The 18,785-nt window shown below is 35.1% G+C and overlaps 1 protein-coding gene across 3 annotated transcripts in view; it reads right to left on the bottom strand.

Annotated features, from left to right (window-relative positions):
- Positions 1-18,785, bottom strand: part of ARHGAP6 (Rho GTPase activating protein 6) — a 672,203-nt gene that overhangs the window by 252,773 nt on the left and 400,645 nt on the right. Inside the window, exon 2 of one of the 3 annotated variants that reach the window (XM_078146111.1) lies at positions 16,867-16,924. The exons of the other annotated variants lie outside the window; for them this stretch is intronic. Within the exon in view, the coding sequence (XP_078002237.1) occupies positions 16,867-16,924 (58 nt within the window). The remainder of the gene's footprint in view (positions 1-16,866; positions 16,925-18,785) is intronic. 3 annotated transcript variants of the gene reach the window in all.

Genomic DNA, 18,785 nt, shown 5'->3' with positions numbered 1-18,785 from the left:
AAGAAACAGAATTATGGAAACTTATTTAAATTATGGAGCACTAGGTGGCACTGTAGTGGATAGAATACTGATCTTAGAATCAGAAAGACGCATCTTCCTGAATTCAAATCTGGCCTCAGACTCTTACTAGTTGTGTGACCCTGGGCAAGTCATTTAACCCTGTTTTTCTCAGTTTCCTCATCTCTGAAATGAACTGGAGAAGATAATGGCAAACCACTCCAGTATCTCTGCAAAGAAAACCTCAAATGGGGTCATGAAGAGTGGGACACAAAAGAACAACAACTGAACAACATATTCAAGTAATATGGAATCTTACTGGTAATCTAATCCAATTTCCCATATAATATAGGAATGTTAAAAAAAAAATAACACACTCCTGACATGGTCATGTACTCTCTACTTAGGTACTTCGGTGATAGAGAAACTCACTATCTCCAAAAGCCAGTGGGTACATTCAGTATTTAGATACTTGTAAGTGATTAAAATTTTTCCTCATGTTTGCCCAAATCTGGTTTCCTGTAATTAAACCCCTCCATGCTAGTGCCACCCTCAGTAGCACCTCAGAAAATGAATAATTTCTCTTCCACATAATAACTTTTCAAATATTTGAAAAAGCCATTCTGCTCCTATATCTTCTCTTTTCCAGGATAAAACTCCTTGGAGATGCTAATTGTTTCAGATCTAATATCTATAAGATAATATGATTTAGAGCTAGAAGTAATACTATAGGTCATCTAGTCCAACCCCTAAAGTTTATAAATGAGGCTCACAGAGGTTGCACAGATAACAAAGCCAGGTTTCAAATTGTTTCTGATTCTAACTCAGTATTCTTTCCCCTAATTTAAAGTACATTGGTTTCTATGGATTTCCATATAAATTCCTACTACAGGTATGGTAAGTAGGATATTGTTAGTTAAGTGTTTGTGATGACACAATCTACTATAAGAAAGCAGAAAATTAGCAATTATTTAAATATTCTGTTTAAAGTGAAAATACACAAGGTAATCGCTTCACTAATTAGTTGTATCAAGATTGCAGGCCACATTAACAAAGGAAATTATAATTTCCAATGTGGATTTCATAAGCTATATTTATTACACTCAGAGTAAAAGACAAGTTTAGATAAGCATGATGAAGACATAAAATGTTCCTTAAGCAAAATTGAAGGTTTTGGAATTTAAGTTTCAAAGAATGCTCAATGAATTTGCTACTTGTTCTCTCCAGATGTGGAGAAGCCCTTGTTACTAAGAACCTTGTCATTCATTGATATATGCAAAAGAAATAGTTGCTTTTACAACAGAGCCTCTCTATCCAAATAATGAGATTAAACATTCCCTTAGAAAGATCCCTAATAGGTTGAAGAATATATTTCAAGTTTTCTGGCTTTCCAGGCCTCCGTCCTATCTGCCGGGCACATCTGTTTTTCAGATGAAATCAACAACACTAAAAATAAAAGATTTGACAATGCTATAATGGCAACTCTTCTCTTAGATCCAAAGTACATTTGGACTCTTTCAAATAAGTTATGGAGGGAATTTGGTATATTGGGGAAAAAATAAAAGTAAAACATAAGAATTCACTTATAAAACTGTCCTCATTTGAACCCCCCCCATACCATCAACTGAGATTAATCCTTGGCTTTTTATCGCCACCTGTTCAGTGTATGTACACCAAGAATTCTTACTGTTTATCCAAACAGATTCATCTTCACCATCTCTCTAAACAGATGACTTAACTGTTTACAATACATGAGGTAGTGGTTTGTTTTTCCGACATGGAAGATGAATGCATACTTCCATTTATTAACTGAAGTTCAGAGAAGAAAAACCCAAAGAAAACTTTTGTGTAAACTATGATCCCCAAAACCTAAATTTTTATCCCTTTTTGTGTCATGGGGTAATGCAAAAACAAAATGAGAGAGACGAGAAGATGTCATCCCAACTCCTGGAAATGAACAATCTTATTATTCCCCTACATACTAGAATATTTCAACTTCAATAATTGAAAGGTCTGTAATGTCACTGACGTGGAGACTTCTTCCATCAACAAAGAATACAGACTCTCTAGAATTAGTAAGTCACATTCAAGATTTTCTGTGGCTAGAACACCCACCTCTCTGGGGTGCACCTAGTCATGAGCGTCTCTAAGTTTAGCTAGGCTGGTCCTTAGGTATCTGATATCCAATCCACATGTGAAGCCCATAGGAAGTATCAGCGTTTTAAGTTCTCTGGCACAGCCTTTGGAAAACCCAGGGCGAGCTCCACACTAATAATATAAAGAATATGAGGTAGGCTCAAGGGCAGCATTCCCCAGCAAGCAAGATGAAAAAGAAAAAAAGATCTCTATAAGGGAAAAGGGCCCACATGTTCAAAAATATTTATAACAGCTCTTTTTGTGGTGGCAAAGAATTACAAATTGAGGGAATGTCCATCAATTGAGGAATGGCTGAACAAATTGTGGTAAATGAATGCAATGGAATATTTCTTATCCCATAAGAAATGATGAGCAGGCAGATCTCAGAAAAACCTGGAAAGATTTACATGAACTGATGCTGAGTAAAGTAAGTAGAACCAGGAGAACACTGTACACAGTAACAGCAACACTGTGCTATGAACAACTTTGGTAGACTTAGCTCTTCTCAGCAATTCAAGCAGCAATCCAAAAGGCTCATGATAGAAAATGCTATCCACATCCACAGAAAGGACAATGGAGTCTGAAGGCATATTGAAGCATACTATTTTCTTTTTTTGTTTTTTTTTGTTTTTTCTTTCTCACGGTTTTTCTCTTTTTATCTAATTCTTCTTTCACAATGTAACTACTATGGAAATATGTTTAATATGATTGTACATATATAGCATATATCAGATTGCGTGCTGTCCTGGGGAGAAGGGGAGAAGAGAAGGAGGAGGGAAACTTAAAATTCAAAATCTTATAAAAGTGAATGTTGAAAATGAAAAAATAAATAAAAATTTTAAAAAAGATCTCAAAGACAGCTTCTTCTGCTCCCATTAACAGCACTTCAAACAGCATTTTACACTGAACCACAAATGCTCTGAACGGAGTGAACCTGTGTGAGATTCAATCAGTTAGTAAATATACATTTATTATGCATCTACTACGTACCAAGCATCTATTAAGCAGTGGAGATACAAAGAAAGGCAAAAATACTCCCTCCTCTAAAGGAGTTGTCTATTTTATTTTATTTTATTTTATTTTTTATTTTATTTTATTATTTTTAGGCAACTGCGGTTAAGCGACTTACCCAGGATCCCACAGCTAGTAAGTGTTTGGTATGAGGCCAGATTTGAACTCATGTCCTCCTCACTCCAGAGCCAGTGCTCTATCCAATATGCCTATTAGCTACCCCTGGAGTTTAGTCTAACAACTGTGTACAAACGAGACACAGACAGGGGAAACCAGAGATAATCAACAGAGGGAAGGCCCTAGAGTGGTGGGGGGATCAGGTTTGCAGAAGCTAAAGAACTGTTGTCTAGGGCCACATCCATCACGCATTCTGAACACCATGCTGTACGGGGCACCTAGGGACACACTGAAGGTAGGAAGGGTTGACTCTCTGACATCAACAATAGGATATAGTCCTCAAATAGACTAGCATCCATTAGTAATGCACTATGAATTCAATTTCCTTATTTTTGCCTAAAACAGAAGTTCTTTTCTTTTTTGGGTAATGGTCCCTTTTAGCAGTCTGGTAAAGTCTATGGAAGCTTCAGAATAATGTTTTTAAATATATAAAATAAAATCCATAGGATTATGAAGGAAACCATTCACATTGAAATATAGTTATCAAAATATTTTTAAGTTTCATAGATGCCAGATTAAGGAACCCTGATCTAAATAAAATACTTTTTTGAAATCATTCTTCTTTTCAGCTTGTGTCATTTCCTGGGGAGAAGAGGTTTTACAAATTGAATATTCATGCTGAGATAAAATTTCCTTTAATTTTCCTAATTTTATCTGTGTTAAGCTTTAAAAGGCACCTCTTTACTTTGGTATATAAAAAATTGGTGAACAAAGTCATTTTTTACGCTATTTATGATTTTAAATACTTGGATTACATCTTTTCTTTCATACTTTATCTCTCTGGTCTTTAGACTAAATGCTTCAAAGCTCAAATCATCTAGTTCTTCTTTCCAGTTTTCCTTTTTCCTTTTTGGCCCATAGCTCCCTATTCCTACTCTCTTATCTCCATACATCAATCACACACATGTCACAGTGAGTTTTCTAAGGGTATATTTACAAAAAAGGAATAAGAGTATTCATGTCACATGTAAGCATTCTTAAGTTGGATCAGTCCCCAGCTGGTCACCTCTAACCTTGCTAATTCTAGGGTAGATTCCTCCATTCTGAATCCCAGTGAGGAACTGGATCAGAGACTCCTACTTCATGAAATCTCCTTCATCAAGGTCCGATGCAGAGTGTCAAAAATACCTGCACTAACCTTGGAAAGTGAGTTCTTCTTGTCAAGATACTCATCTCCGGTTTTAGTTCTGCCAAGTGTCTGGCTTTGTAGGGCTAACTCAGTGGATTGTTTAAAACTCTATGCTGACTTAGAATGGCCATCATGACAAGATGGTTTGGCCCCACACACTCATGTGATCTTTCTCTCATAGATAAGGCACACCTCATCCAAATATTAACATATGTCCCTGCACATTTCACCCAAAAAGTTCTCAAGGCTGTTTGATTCCTTCATAGCTTGTGAGTGGCAGCAGAAGCTGTTTGGAAGCTCAAGAAGAGCACTAAGGACAACATGCTTGCATAAACAACATAGTTAACTACTAATTACACACCTTCCTCTATAAATAATGGCAACTGAGAGCAAACTGTTGGCCTCCAAAACTTCCCATCTCCATTACTCCTTCGAATACAAACACTAAGAAATTGATTAGAAACTTGGTTCTGAACAGGAAATCCCTAGATAAGACAGTTGATGCTAATTACAAAATCTTATGTCAATGTTGGGCAGCAGTTATGGTACAATAGTTTGACTGCTGGGTTTGGAGTCAGGAAGGTCTGAGTTCAAGCCTGATTTCTCTCAGCATATAGTTTCCTCATCTGTAAAATGAAGGGGCTGGATTTCATGTCCCTTCCAACTCTGGGTCTATTGTCCGTTCTACATATGTTCTTTTGAATGTCATGTGCTAAAGCACTATCTATTTTTCTTCCTGCTACAATTCATTCATTCATTCATTCATTCCCTGGTTCAATGATGATGAGCTAGCTATGTGTCTAGCACGGTATGTCAAGTTCTTGGAGGGATATGTAAGAAGCATAAGATAATTCCTTGCCTCCATGAGCTTAGTGGAAATTGCTAAGTAACCTAGAGTCCAAAGGATACTCAGTTTTGAGTTATCACATATCTTGGCACTGGAAAACACAGCCATTTCCAAAGCAAATCCAAAGAAATGGACACATCTCTTTCACAAGATAACAGGAAGATCAGAAAGCTTAAAGAGCTCTTCCCTAATTAGATAGAGTACCTAGTGTCTATCCTTCTGAACTCAAGGGTGACAGAACTCATAAATTTATGGCATAAATCTCAATAATATTGTTTATGAGAAACCTTGTAGGGTGAGTAGAATCACATTCCATCCAACTGAACAGAAGGATATAGTTCCCAAAGAATGATGACTATTACAACCAAACATACCATTACAACAACTGAACATAACCAGGCAACCTATCCTGAACTACTCCTCCCACCTCCAAATGAAATTCATTCTGCAGGGATACAGTTGTTTATCCTCTAAAACCACCAAGTAAAATATCACTTTCTTTACTAGAATATTAAACTTGTCCTTGGACAAATAATTGGTTAAGCTGAAAGAATTCACAAACAACTTTAACAATTTATAATCATTATAATCCTGAGTAAAAGCTTTTAAAGAGCTAAGATACAGAGTGTAAAAACCAAAACAGAGTTTTTAATAGATCACAGGAAAAATATTGAATATTTTCCCCTACATTCAAAGTTTGGAATAATCAATATTTGAGAAAGATGTACCCAAACTAAACAAATATCTAATAGAAGGATAACAACACACTATACCAAAAGGCAATCAGAAAAATTAATTTTAAAAAATCCATAACATTTCTAACACATGCCATTAATATGGCACAATGGTGTGTTTGAATATCTACATAAACATGCATTGAAGTATATTTGTGCAAATCATTTAGTAAGACTCCAGTAAGTGAAAGCTTATGTCAAAGTAAAATGCCATCTTACAGAAGTAAGATGTTTGGCTGAAAAATGATTAAATTCCTTTCACAATGTAGACGGTGAAACTGTCTGAGTCAGAAAAGTTAATAAGGAGAAAACAGGAAAGGGTCACTTCTCATTACATCATTCTGCCAAAGTTTATTTCAAAATGGAATACCTTCTTTTTAATAAAGCAAAGAGAGAAAACAGACCATCTGTCATGAATAATTTGGGGACATTCTGCAATACCCCCCCTCCACCCCAATCTCTGTCCCTGGAATATATCATAGGCTTTAGAATTGGAAGAGATTTTAGACATCATCTACTCCAATACCGTTATTTACAGACGAGGAGACTGATGCTCTAAGAAGTTAAATGATTGGTTCAGAGTCATAAAAGTATTAAATAAGAGAGTCAGGATATGAAACTGAGATCTCTAAAACTAAATCTAGGAGTTTTTCCATGACACCAGATTATATCTTTATCCCACATTCCTTTCTGTTGAAATTGTTTCCTTGGTTCAAGATACAGTTCAGTGGCGGCCCTTCCATAAAACCTTATCTTATCTAACCCCCTCTAAGGGATAAGTGATCTCTCTCTCTCTCTCTAATGAAATGATCATCTCTCCTGTTTTATTTGTTTTCTGTTTGGTGATCTCAACCAAACAATCAAATATTTATTAAAACCATACTTTATACCACTTACTACTCTGTCCTTTATATTCATCCTACTATAACTTACATTATAGTTTTGATGTACTTGTGTTCAACTCCCTATTAGTTCTAAATTTCTGGAGGTCAGTTTCTATATATTTTGTTCTATTTGCAGGTTTTATACCTAGTACACTACATAGAACATATAGACTCTTAATACGTTTGCTACATGGAATTAAAAATCAAGAATAAGTTTGATCGCAGGCAGCTAGGTGGCGAAGTGGATAGAGCTCTGCCCTTCGATTCAGGAGGACCTGAGTACAAATCCGGCCTCAGACACCCAACACTTACTAGCTGTGTGACCCTGGGCAAGTCACTTGACCCCATTGCCTAGGCAAACGCGCCCCCCCAAAAGGTTTGATCAAAGTTACTTGTTAAATATCATTGCTTCAAGTCCTTCCACACCCTTAAAGTATCTTCAAGTATCCAGAGTTTTTCTTTTTCAGATGAGTGTAATGAAACCATCCTTCTCTGGGAATATTTATCTATTATGATCATGGTTTTTCATTTAGTATAAATACCCAAATTAAATGGGTCCTTTATGGACCTATGAAGAAAAATACTATCTGCATCCAGAGAAAGAGATAATAAATAGATATACAGAATAATTTTACATGTATACCTATTTGTGTCTCATTGTTAACCATTTCTAGAGTGGGGGGAGGAAAGAAAAAAGTGGAAAAAAAGAAAAGTATATGATAACTTTATTATATATAACAACTTTTACATATTACATTTGCAGTTTCATGTGCAATCATTTTGTATTGTTCTATGTTATGAAAATGTTTATTTTATTCTGTAGATTAAAAAATAAAAACATTTAAAATAAAATAATTGATAATTATTACCAATAAAATTGTACAACAATTTTAAATATTGATTTATATGAATATTGCTGAGTGTAATGGAACGCACATATAATCCATGCTGCTGGGAAGGCTAAGGCTGTCAGATTTCTTGAGTTCAAGAGTTATGTTCTACAATGTGCTAAGGTGATATAGTATGGAAACTAAATTTGATATTAACATTGTGGGTCCCTGGGAGAGGTGAGTCCCCTTACGCAACCTGTGGAGGTTATAAATGGAGTATGTTAAATCTCACTTATAATGATCAGAGTAGAATTGGACCTGTGAGTAGCCCCTACATTTCTATCCTAGGCAAGATTTTAAGACCTAGTCATTAAAAAAAAGGAAAGAAAGCAAAAGAAAAATATTGGAAAGACTGAGAAGACAAGGACACTGATATGTTGTTGTTGGAGCTATAAAATGGTACAAGTGTTCTGCAAAATAATTAACAATTTTGTAAAAAGAAAAAAATCTCTAAACTCAATAGCTTTTGATCTAGTGATCTCACAATTTGGCATGTGCCCCAAAGAGGTCAATGACAGAAAAAGAAATTCCATAAATACAAAAAATTCATACATTATTTTGTGGTACCAAAACAAGAAGAAAAAGAGAAAATAAAGTAGATATCCATCAATTTGAGAATGGCTGAACAAATTACATGACACAAAAATGCAATAGAATATTATTGCTCTGTAAGAACAGTGAATATGAGGAATTCAGAGAAACATAGGAAGACAGGTATAAACTTATGCAAAGTAAAGTAAGCAGAACCAAGAGAATAATATACATAAAAATGGCAATAATTTGAACTAAATAAAACAAAATTAGGATGAGAGCTGCTTGAAGGAAGAGACACTTATTGACTACTGTTAATATTTTCAGTTCGTTCCTTCCTTCCTTCCTTGGTACCTTCCTTCCTTTCTTCCTTTCTGACTTTTTTTTTCCTCCTGATTTTCTGTCTGCATCAAAGGCAAATTGCCAAACTAATTAACTATAATGATCAGTTTTAGTGCTGTAGAAGACACAATGACACTTCCTCCCTTGGTAGACATATAGGGAATTATGGGTACAGAAAGCAGTATACATTCTCAATTTCAATTGCCATGTTGGTTTTAACATTTTTTTAAAAATACAATAAAAAGCTTAGTTGGGGGAGAGATATCGGAAAATGACTATGGTATAAAAACAAAAGGGATTAATAAAATTTATTTTTTAGATGAAGGGAATGTGCATCAGCTTCACTTTATTTCAGAAGATGATTACTCAGAATTTGGCTACTTTTCATTTTCTAAATGAGGCCAGTGCCCCCCCAAAAAATATATAAAACACCTTATCACATCTTTGTAACATGGGATACCTGCCATAGTTTGTAATCTGCTGGCATATACAACCTTTTAGGAACCAGAATCACATTTACTTTGTGATAACTTTTTAGAATAGGACTTTAGTTTAGATATATATTTTCAGGGGCAGAACTTATAAAAATGCATATGAACTTTTAAACTTTAAACTAAGGGAATATTTTGTGGGACTTTGTCTAACATATATACATATATACGTTAAAAATCTTTATAAAATATTTTTCTGCTTTCAATTTTGAAAATTTTGTTTATTTTAACAAGTTTTTATGTATTTCCATATTTAAAGAAAACTATACTTATTATTGCAAAATCTCTAGCAAATGCTTCTTAACATTCTTTTACTTGTAAAAGCAAAAAGCCAGGGTTTTCTTCCCTTTTAGAAAACTGATACAGAGAGAACATACCAAAATGGTCTGTATTCATCCAGGCTCTATGTTGAAATCAAAATGCTTTACTCAAATTTTATTATGGATTCACTTTCTAATATAGAAGTTTTAATTTTTCTCAGGAAGCTTTTTTAACATGTTGGAGGCAAACCAAAGATCAGGGATCAATATATGCCTTAGATGGGAGATCACTGATGAGTAATGATGAAGTGATGGGAAAAATATATATATGTACACATATGTATATGTGTGTGTGTGTGTGTGTGTGTGTGTGTGTGTGTGTGTATATATATATATATATATATATATATATATATATATATATATATATATTCATATCCTTTTTGTTGTTTTCACTACCAAGGATAATGAGATGCAGTTTGAGAAGGATGGAATGAAAATGATTAGCCAAGAGCTGAAACTCAAGATTAGTGGAGGAATGACAGTAGAGAATCCAGGAAGCTTGATGTCAATTCCTGGTAAAATTCTAGGTCAGATTGCTCAACAGATGATATGTGAGTACTTAGAGAAGAAGAATGCATCACACTAGGCCAAGAAGGTGGGAATAGAACGAAAACATCTTATTTGTGTGCTATTTATTTATTTTTTTAGTTCTGTCACTTTGAAAGATGAGAGGGTTTAGGAAAGAATTTGTTTCTTGTTTTTCTATGTTCATTTTTATGGAGTCTTTTTTCTGGCCACTTAAATTTATTTGTTATATGTATTTGCATGTGTATTTGCATGCATATGTGTCTGTGTATATATATATAAAGCATGAATATATGTAATACATATAATAAATATAAAAATATGACAAATGTTATATATGACAAATTAACAAATGTATATAACAAAATATTCCAAATACAGCTGTTATGTATATACACATGCATATATAAACATATTTAACATACATTTATATAAATATATCATATGCATATAAACATATATCTATAATTAGATATTCATAATAATGTATGTTATATATATATATGTGAAAAACATTGTATAACTTTTTTTTTGACAGAGTAGCTTTGTAGTTCAGGGTATTGCTGTGGAAGTCAAATGTCTGTATTTTGATTTGCCATTTCAGTATTAATTCAATAAACATTCAAGAAATGCCTAATGTGTGCAGATCAATTGTAGGTTAAGTATGAAGAATAGGTACTAGAATAAAGACCAGGGAAAAACAACACTTCTCATGTCCTTCTACACAGAGGCAACAAAACAAAGTTTCAAGATGAAGGCTGCTAAACTACAAAGTAGTCAGTGGGTCCCATACTGCCAAAATACAGAGCAAGAGCTTAAATAGCACTGTCAAAGTATAAAAGTAACCAGAAAATTTACCATACGATTTAGTCCCTGTGTAAATTCTTACATTTAGCTAAAATGACAATTTCTTATTGATCTTTGGAGAGTCCTGAACCACAGTGGCTTTGAATCAGATATACAAAATTGGAAGGAAATTTAGAGGTCATCTAATTTGACTACCCACATAATATAAGAATGTTCTCTACACTCCTCTCAGGAACAGGGAATTTACCAGGCCATAAGACAACTCTTGGCATTATCTTAGCTCCTAACGCCATATTACTTAATTCTCAAGTCTGCATTCATTTTCCTCCAATTTTCATAGTTTGTTAACAAATAAAATTACAAAACTCACGGACTCAGCATATAGGTATATATTACAAATATGGTCAGATGTCACTATATCAATACACATAAGGGATTGTACAGTAAAAACAAAAAGTATTAATAAAATTTGTTCAAAGCAAAACTCTGAGGCACCCAGCTCTCTCATATGATTTTTGGTTGAAGGTTCAGAAAATAAGGCTTCATTCACACAGTAGGGAAAGTGTATATTTCTGTCATTGGAATTTATACCCTAATCCTAACATGAACTCTTAGTTAAGAATTGCAAAAGATTATTATACACCTAGTGAGAGATAGGTGGTACAGTGGATAGAACACTGGCCCTGGAATCAGGAGGATCTGTGTTCAAATCCAATCTCAGACACTTGACACTTACTAGGTATGTGACCCTGGGGAAGTCACTTAAACCCAATTACCTTGCCAGAATAAAAAAAGATTATTATACACTTATACTTTTCATTCTTTATTGCCAAGGCAAGGTGACAGAATGTCAATTTCTTAGCACAGTTCACAAATGGTTCACGTAATGGTAATGATAACTAACACTGATAGAACGCCTACCATGTGCCAGGCACTATACTAGGAATTTATAATCATTATCTCATTTGATCCTCACAACAACCTGGGGAGATAGGTACTATTATTATTCCCATTTAACAGTTCAGGAGACTGAGGCAAACAAAGATTAAATGATTTGTCTAGAGTCACAGTAAGTATCTGAATCCAGATTAGAACTCAGGTCTTTCTGACTCCAGGACTGGCACTCTTCCACTGTACCACCTACAACAATTAAATTTAATCATTTCTTGGTTTTCATCTCTCATTTTTGCTTCCTGAATGCCTTAGTCCTTTTCTGGTCATATATGTCCTGGATAATATTTCTTATACTACTTCTTGATTAGCAAGTCACTCTTGGTAAAATGTTGCAGGCTCATTCTATCCAATGTTCATTTTACCATTGCCTCTTTGGTTTACTTGCAATTTTGACGTTCTCAGAACCATGCTTACCTTCAATGTAGCAATATCACCTTGTCAAGAAGTAGCCTGGGATTATCATGGTACATTGGAAAGAGTAATCCAAAGACTTCAATTCCATAAGGAGATCTGAGTTTGAGTTACAAGTACGGTTATTATTAACTCTGTAAACCTTGAAAATCTCATAACCTCTCCGAATCTATTTCTTCATCTACAAAATACTGATGAGATGACTTAAACTACCCCAGTAGGTTTTTGTTTCTATTTCTGAGGAAGTAATTTTGTAAATTGTAAAAAGATATATAAATGTGTTAGTTTTTTTTACTACTATCATTCAAAACACTGAATAACTTTAGATTCCATACAAGCCAATCCCTTCCTATCTAGTGTCCATCCAGCTGTAGTTCCTGTCTAAGATATAAATAACTTATTTAGTGATCCATCTAACTGGATTTCACATTCTAGTCAATACAAAACCAAACCACTTTGATTTTCCATCGTGAACAGTTAGACTAAATTGTCATTGCCAGGGATTTCAATGAGAGATCACGTAGCATTCGAGGATTTGGTGCAATTTATACAATGATATTTATGAAGAGAGCCTTCTGGAAACCCTTTTTAATAAATAGGGAATTCTTCTTCTGTTTGGACTTTATGGGGCTCAGTTTCCATGGCATTAATGAACACCATAAGGGACCATATCTCTCTCTCCATGTCTTACACCTAAGTTGATATCAATACACAGAAATCATAGTTTCTGTAAATGTGGACATGATAATTTAGGTTAGTTGAGTTAAACCATATTCTCTTCAGGCTCATTTTCTCCTTAACTGTTTTTCAATGTTTTCTGACGCTGTTGTGTTCTTAACCTTCTGTCATCCTCCTATGTAATAGTTTGAAAATAATCACAAACCCTAAGCTTGTATTGCCCTTGGTTACCATGTCTCCTATATCACATTTATTTTATCATCTTTCATATTACCACATAATCTCAATCAGCATCACTGTACTTACTGACAGAATGAAGAGAACTTGACCCACAAGGGTGAGTTGAAATCAAATGAGATAACGAGAAACTATTGTTTTCATTTTCTTGCTTTATACTCAATGGCATCCAGACAGAAAACCAGGACAAGTGGTGCTATTATTCTTTATGTAGAAGGGGGCAACTCTTTTAAGAAATTTATAGTTGACGGTTCTTTTCTATGGAACATATGTCTGCTTCTCAACTAAATTTGCCTTGACCAAGTACAGTTGTCTAGGAGCATAGGTGTACTCAGAATTCTTCAGGAAGCAGGGACTGAAGTTGCTTGACTCAGATGCCTGAGGCTGTGTTTGCTCATTTGAATGCGACAAAGCTGTAGAATATTAAAGGGAACAGAGAACACAATTTGAAGAAATTGATAACTTTTGGGTTAATAATGGAGAATATAGAAACCAAAACTGGGGGGCAGCTAGGTGGCAAAGTAGATAGAGCTCTAGCCTTCGAATCAGGAGGACCTGAGTTGAAATCTAACCTCAGACACTTGAAACTTACTAGCTGTGTGATGCTGGGCAAGTCACTTGACCCCAAATGCCTTGCCAAAGAACAAAACAAAACAACATAAATGACTAGATAGCAAAACTGCCCTGTGATTGTGGAATATATATATATATCTCATCAAGGAAAGAAGGTGAGGCCCTGGTTTACTACTATTTAATTAAAATGGGGTCATTCACACAGAGGTCACAGAATCTAAATGCAGAAAGAGGAGGAGGGAGGGAGAGAGAGAGAGGGAGGGAGAGGCAGAGAGAGAGAGAGAGAGAGAGAGAGAGAGAGAGAGAGAGAGAGAGAGAGGAATTAAAAAGACACATTCTGACTTGGCTCAGTATGCTGCCAATTTGACCCTGACTCTTTTTTTCATGTTAATCTTATTCCTACCTAGATGTTGAAGGAATGTTTATGGTATTTGCTCCCAGGAAGGGCTGCCCACCCCTTAAGGAACCCAATGTTCATAACAGGAATACTCTCAAGGATAGTTTTAAAAGCAGCTCCTTTCCACAAATGATGTGTTTTTGGCAAACTGCCTTCTTTGTTAGACAGAACTTCTAATAGCAAGGAGCCCCAACTTTATCTTTGGAGTCTCCCCTGAGGTACAGACATGCAGCCTGGGATTTTCCCATTGGGACTCTAGAGGCTGAAAACCAGGACACCCTAGCCCATGTGATTCAGATGCAGATGGACTGTGACAAGATTTGATACCAATTGAGACTTAAGTATGTTATTGTTACCTATTGGGATTTACTAACTCTAACTCTATTCTACTTACTAATCTTAATCCCATTTTACTATCTTAATACTAAATGCTTTCACTAAATACAAATCAATCTTGAGACTGTGTCATTTCTAAACCAATCTGAACTGAAACTAATTTAAACTGCAGTAAATAAGGCTGCTTAGCAATAGATGGGGGGGGAGAAAAAGAGAGAGAGAGAGAAAGAGAGAGAGAGAGAGAGAGAGAGAGAGAGAGAGAGACAGAGAGAGAGAGAGAGAGAGAGAGAGAGAGAGAGAGAGAGAGAGAGAGAGAAGAGCAGGGGAGGGGAAGGGAGAGAAAGAGACAGACTGAGAGAGCCACTAGATGAATAGATTTCAGAACCATGTTAAAGAGAGAATATAAGTATTTTTTCCTATTATCATTTATTCTTGGACAGATTGGTTGCCTAATGAGACCCTGGAGGGTTCTCTACTGTCACTTGCAAAAAGAAGATGGCAGTAGAGAAGCTGAAGGTATTTCTTTACATTGTCACTTGTTCTTAGGGAATGGGGATTGGATGGAAAAAAAGAAACCTGCAAAGAAACAGGGCTGGAGAAGCTTTTGCCTACGTTAAGATAAAGGTACACATCACCTTTTCACAAAATAAGTTAATATTACTCCAACTGAAGTTAACTCTGAAGCTAGAAATGATGATGGATGCTATCCTCGTGGCTGAGAGAGTCCAACTATGCAAAGGGACAGCTTGCTGAGGTGGAAAGCGGCTTATGAAGTTTACAATTCTACAGTTGTGAGATACTGAGTATAGGGATTTTCCTCACTTAAGTGCTTCTCTGCCACATTTCTGTGTGTGCCCATTCTTCCTCACAGACACAGAGTGCATCAGAGAGTATGGCCAAGGTTTATGAGTAGATTGTAATATATTTACTCTTGTAAAATTCGCCTTATATGAGTACCTATGATGTCCTTATTACTTCTTTCATTTAATTGTTAAGGTAATGGTTATTTTAAGATCTAACGTATCACAATTGTGAGTGATTGGTTTTCTGTAAATGGAAACAAATACATGGAGATTTGAGAGTTATGGTGGTCAATAAGGGAAATGTATTCACCCACAATAGGATTACCTTTAGTACCTTGAGAGACTTTAAGTGATACTAGCCTGGGAACCTAGAGCTACCAACATGAGGTCAGACAGAGGTGACTGAGTCAGCCCAGAAACCAAGTGTAGATATCCATGCTAAGGACATGTCACATACCTCTTACATATTTAATATTTGATGGACTACTGCAAACAGGAATAAAATGTACTTGCAGAAAAACCATGTACTCACAATACATCAGAACTCTGGAATTCTAAACTTCATCATGTTCCTACCTCAGCAAATCTCCATTAAAGTTCCTTAATGAACATTGCTTCTGTGTTGAACAGATGCTTCCACTACTAAGTGCAGTTAATCTTCACTGTTCTTGACTAATACCTCACTAGTGTCTCAGCTAACCTATTCAATTTGCTTTCTCTGTCTGCTTCTACTTTTTTTTGTAATGAATCATTAACAGTATTAGAATAAAATATTTGCTGTTCTTGTTATTTTCACTAGACACAAATTAAAATTTCATAGTGAGCAAAAAGCTCACAAATTTGGAACTAGAGTAAATCTAAATTCCATAATTTTACATATGGGGAAACTGAGGCATAGGAAGATGAAATGACCTGTCTAGGGTGGTACAGTTAGTAAATGTCAAAGGAAGAAATTGAACAATTTTTGTGACTAAAGAACCACCACTATCTACAATTCTATATTGCCTTTCCTTTGAACTTTACTCCGATTCATCTCTAAGTCCCTTTAGAAAAATGCCAAAAAAGCACAATTCAAAGAAATACAACCCTCTGCGCTGAAATCCCATGGCCAAGTCTAGCTTTTGCTGTCATCCTTGCCCTTCTTTCTTGCCCATTCTTGAATTCTGTCCACACAGGCAATTTTTATAGGAAATGCAGCAGAAAGTAGAAGACGCAAAGCAATGTGTGTTTAGAGATAATGATTCTTGGTGAATCTAAGGGTTAGAAAAAGGAAATGAAGGGCACACAAAAGGAGGCTGGATAAAACCCATGCTGTAAATAGAAATACAAATGTGCTCAAAGGGCAGTAATGAGGGGAAATGCACTAAAGGGAAATGAAAAAGGAGACAAAGTAAAATATGTACTTTAGCCCACTAAAGGCGGCAAAAGGAAAAAGAAAACACAAGTAAAAAGGAAAAAAAAAATATCAATATGTGAAATAGAAAAATACATAGCAAAATCAAAGAAGAATGGGAACCTTGAAAAACACAGAGGATCAAATTAAAATGAATATTAATAAGACATATGTGTATATTTACTTTGCAAAAGTAGATAGGAAATTCCTTAAAACTAAACCTAATGAGTAGTATGAGATAATTTCTGTAATTTTGGTACCTTTCTTCCCCTCTTCTTCCCCTCTTCCTCAATCCAGGTACTTTGGTGGGACTGCAAACTGTTAGAAATGGAAAGGACATTAAATATCAGCAAGCCAGTTTAAATATTGGATAGAGAGATGGTCCTGGAGTGAGCAGACCTAGACTAAAATTTGGTCTCAGACACTTAATAGCAGTTTAATTCTCGGGAAGTCATTTGACCTCTGTCTGCCTCAGTTTCCTAAAGTGTAAGATGAGAGTAATAATAATTTCTACCACCCAGGGTTGTTGTGAAGATCAAATGATATCATATTTGTAAAGTGCTTAGCATAGTAGGCTTTTAATAAAGTGTTTATTTCCATCCCAGTCCAACTTCTTCATTTTCAAAATTGAATTGAATCCAACAAACATATTAAGTGATTATTGTGTACAAGGCACTATGCTAGGCACCAGATAATGAGAAAATGGCACTGATCTGTCCATGGTAGCTAATGGACAAAACCTACTTCTGAAATAGAACCTACTTCTCCTGATTCCCAGTCCATTGCTCTCTTCACTACACTACGCTGTAAATGAAAAAGATGAAAAGAGGTAGTAAGTTGGCTTTGGATCTAGAGTCACCAAGACCTCAACTCAAATCTAGCCTCAGATATTTACTAGCTCTATGACACTGGGAAAATCAGTTTTCTCATCAATGAAATACAGATAATAAAAACACCTACTTCCCAGGGCTGTGAGAGTAAAATGAGAAATTTCCCAAGTTCTTTACCAACTTTAAAACATTACTAGCAATACCATATCATAATATGTTATTATTATGAGAGAACTTCATTTAGAGGTGCCTCATTATTTTCTGGCATTTATTTTGTATGTATTTAGTTTCTTTTGTGTCCATGTTTTCTCCCTTGAAAGCACTGAAGCTCCTTAGGGGCCAAGACTGTTTTACATCTGTCTTTCTATACCTAAAACCTTATATGGCAAGCAACATGGTATCTGCTCAGTAAATGCTTCTTAATACATTTCAATTCATCATGATGAAAAACACTGAATTCAAGCACTTACCTAATTGATTTCTTTTGGAATTTATTGGAATTTCATATTTAAAAAAATAATTTCAATAACTTCTTAGCATTGTTCTGGGAGTTACATTTTTTAAAGCATAGCATTTACTCCAAATAGCTTAATATTTTCCCCCCTTAGACCTCAAATTCTAAAAGAGATTTTCATAAATTCTGGCATCCTCTTCCATTCCCTCCTTTCCAAGTCAGTAATAAAATTTTATTGATGTTTCTTCCTTCAAAATGTCTTACATTAATTCCATCATATATGTAGTAAATGTCGGAGGGTAGATTTGAACTCATGTCTTCCTGACTTCAGGCTTAATGCTCTACCCACTACACCCTCCTACCTACCCTAGGTAATCCACCTTATTATACTGTATGCCTTGGTTGCTTTTAATTTCTCCAGCTTGACTGAATAGAAACAGTGTGTGTTAAGCAGTTACCCTATTGTAATATTGAATATTATATTTTGCTCTGAACCACATTTAGAAAACATGTGGCTGAAAGGTAGAATATTTTGGAAAATGAAGGTGATATAAAAATGATCAATGAAATGCTTTAAAATTAATATTACTTAAACATGATGAATAAAAAGACTTTGACAATAATCAGGAAGGCTTGAATTAAAGAAATGTGGGCAGAAGTAAATAGATCCAGCAAGACAATTCACTCAATGGCCATTGTAATAGAAAGGGAAAGAAACATTGAAAGACTTCAAAATTCCTATCAATGGAGTTCCTAATCAGAAATTCTGAAGACTGATGGCATGTGTTTATTTCTTTATCTATACTTATTTGTTCCAAAACAGAGTTCTACTTGGGGAGTATGAAGGGAGATGAGTTATTAGAAAGTAACAGTGCTTTCAAAAATATTTTTTAAC

Source organism: Phascolarctos cinereus, unplaced genomic scaffold (assembly GCF_003287225.1).
Source record: "Phascolarctos cinereus isolate Bilbo 61053 unplaced genomic scaffold, phaCin_HiC Scaffold_726;HRSCAF=1367, whole genome shotgun sequence".
Taxonomy (NCBI): Eukaryota; Metazoa; Chordata; class Mammalia; order Diprotodontia; family Phascolarctidae; genus Phascolarctos; species Phascolarctos cinereus.
This window is presented reverse-complemented; position numbering and strand designations above follow the sequence as displayed.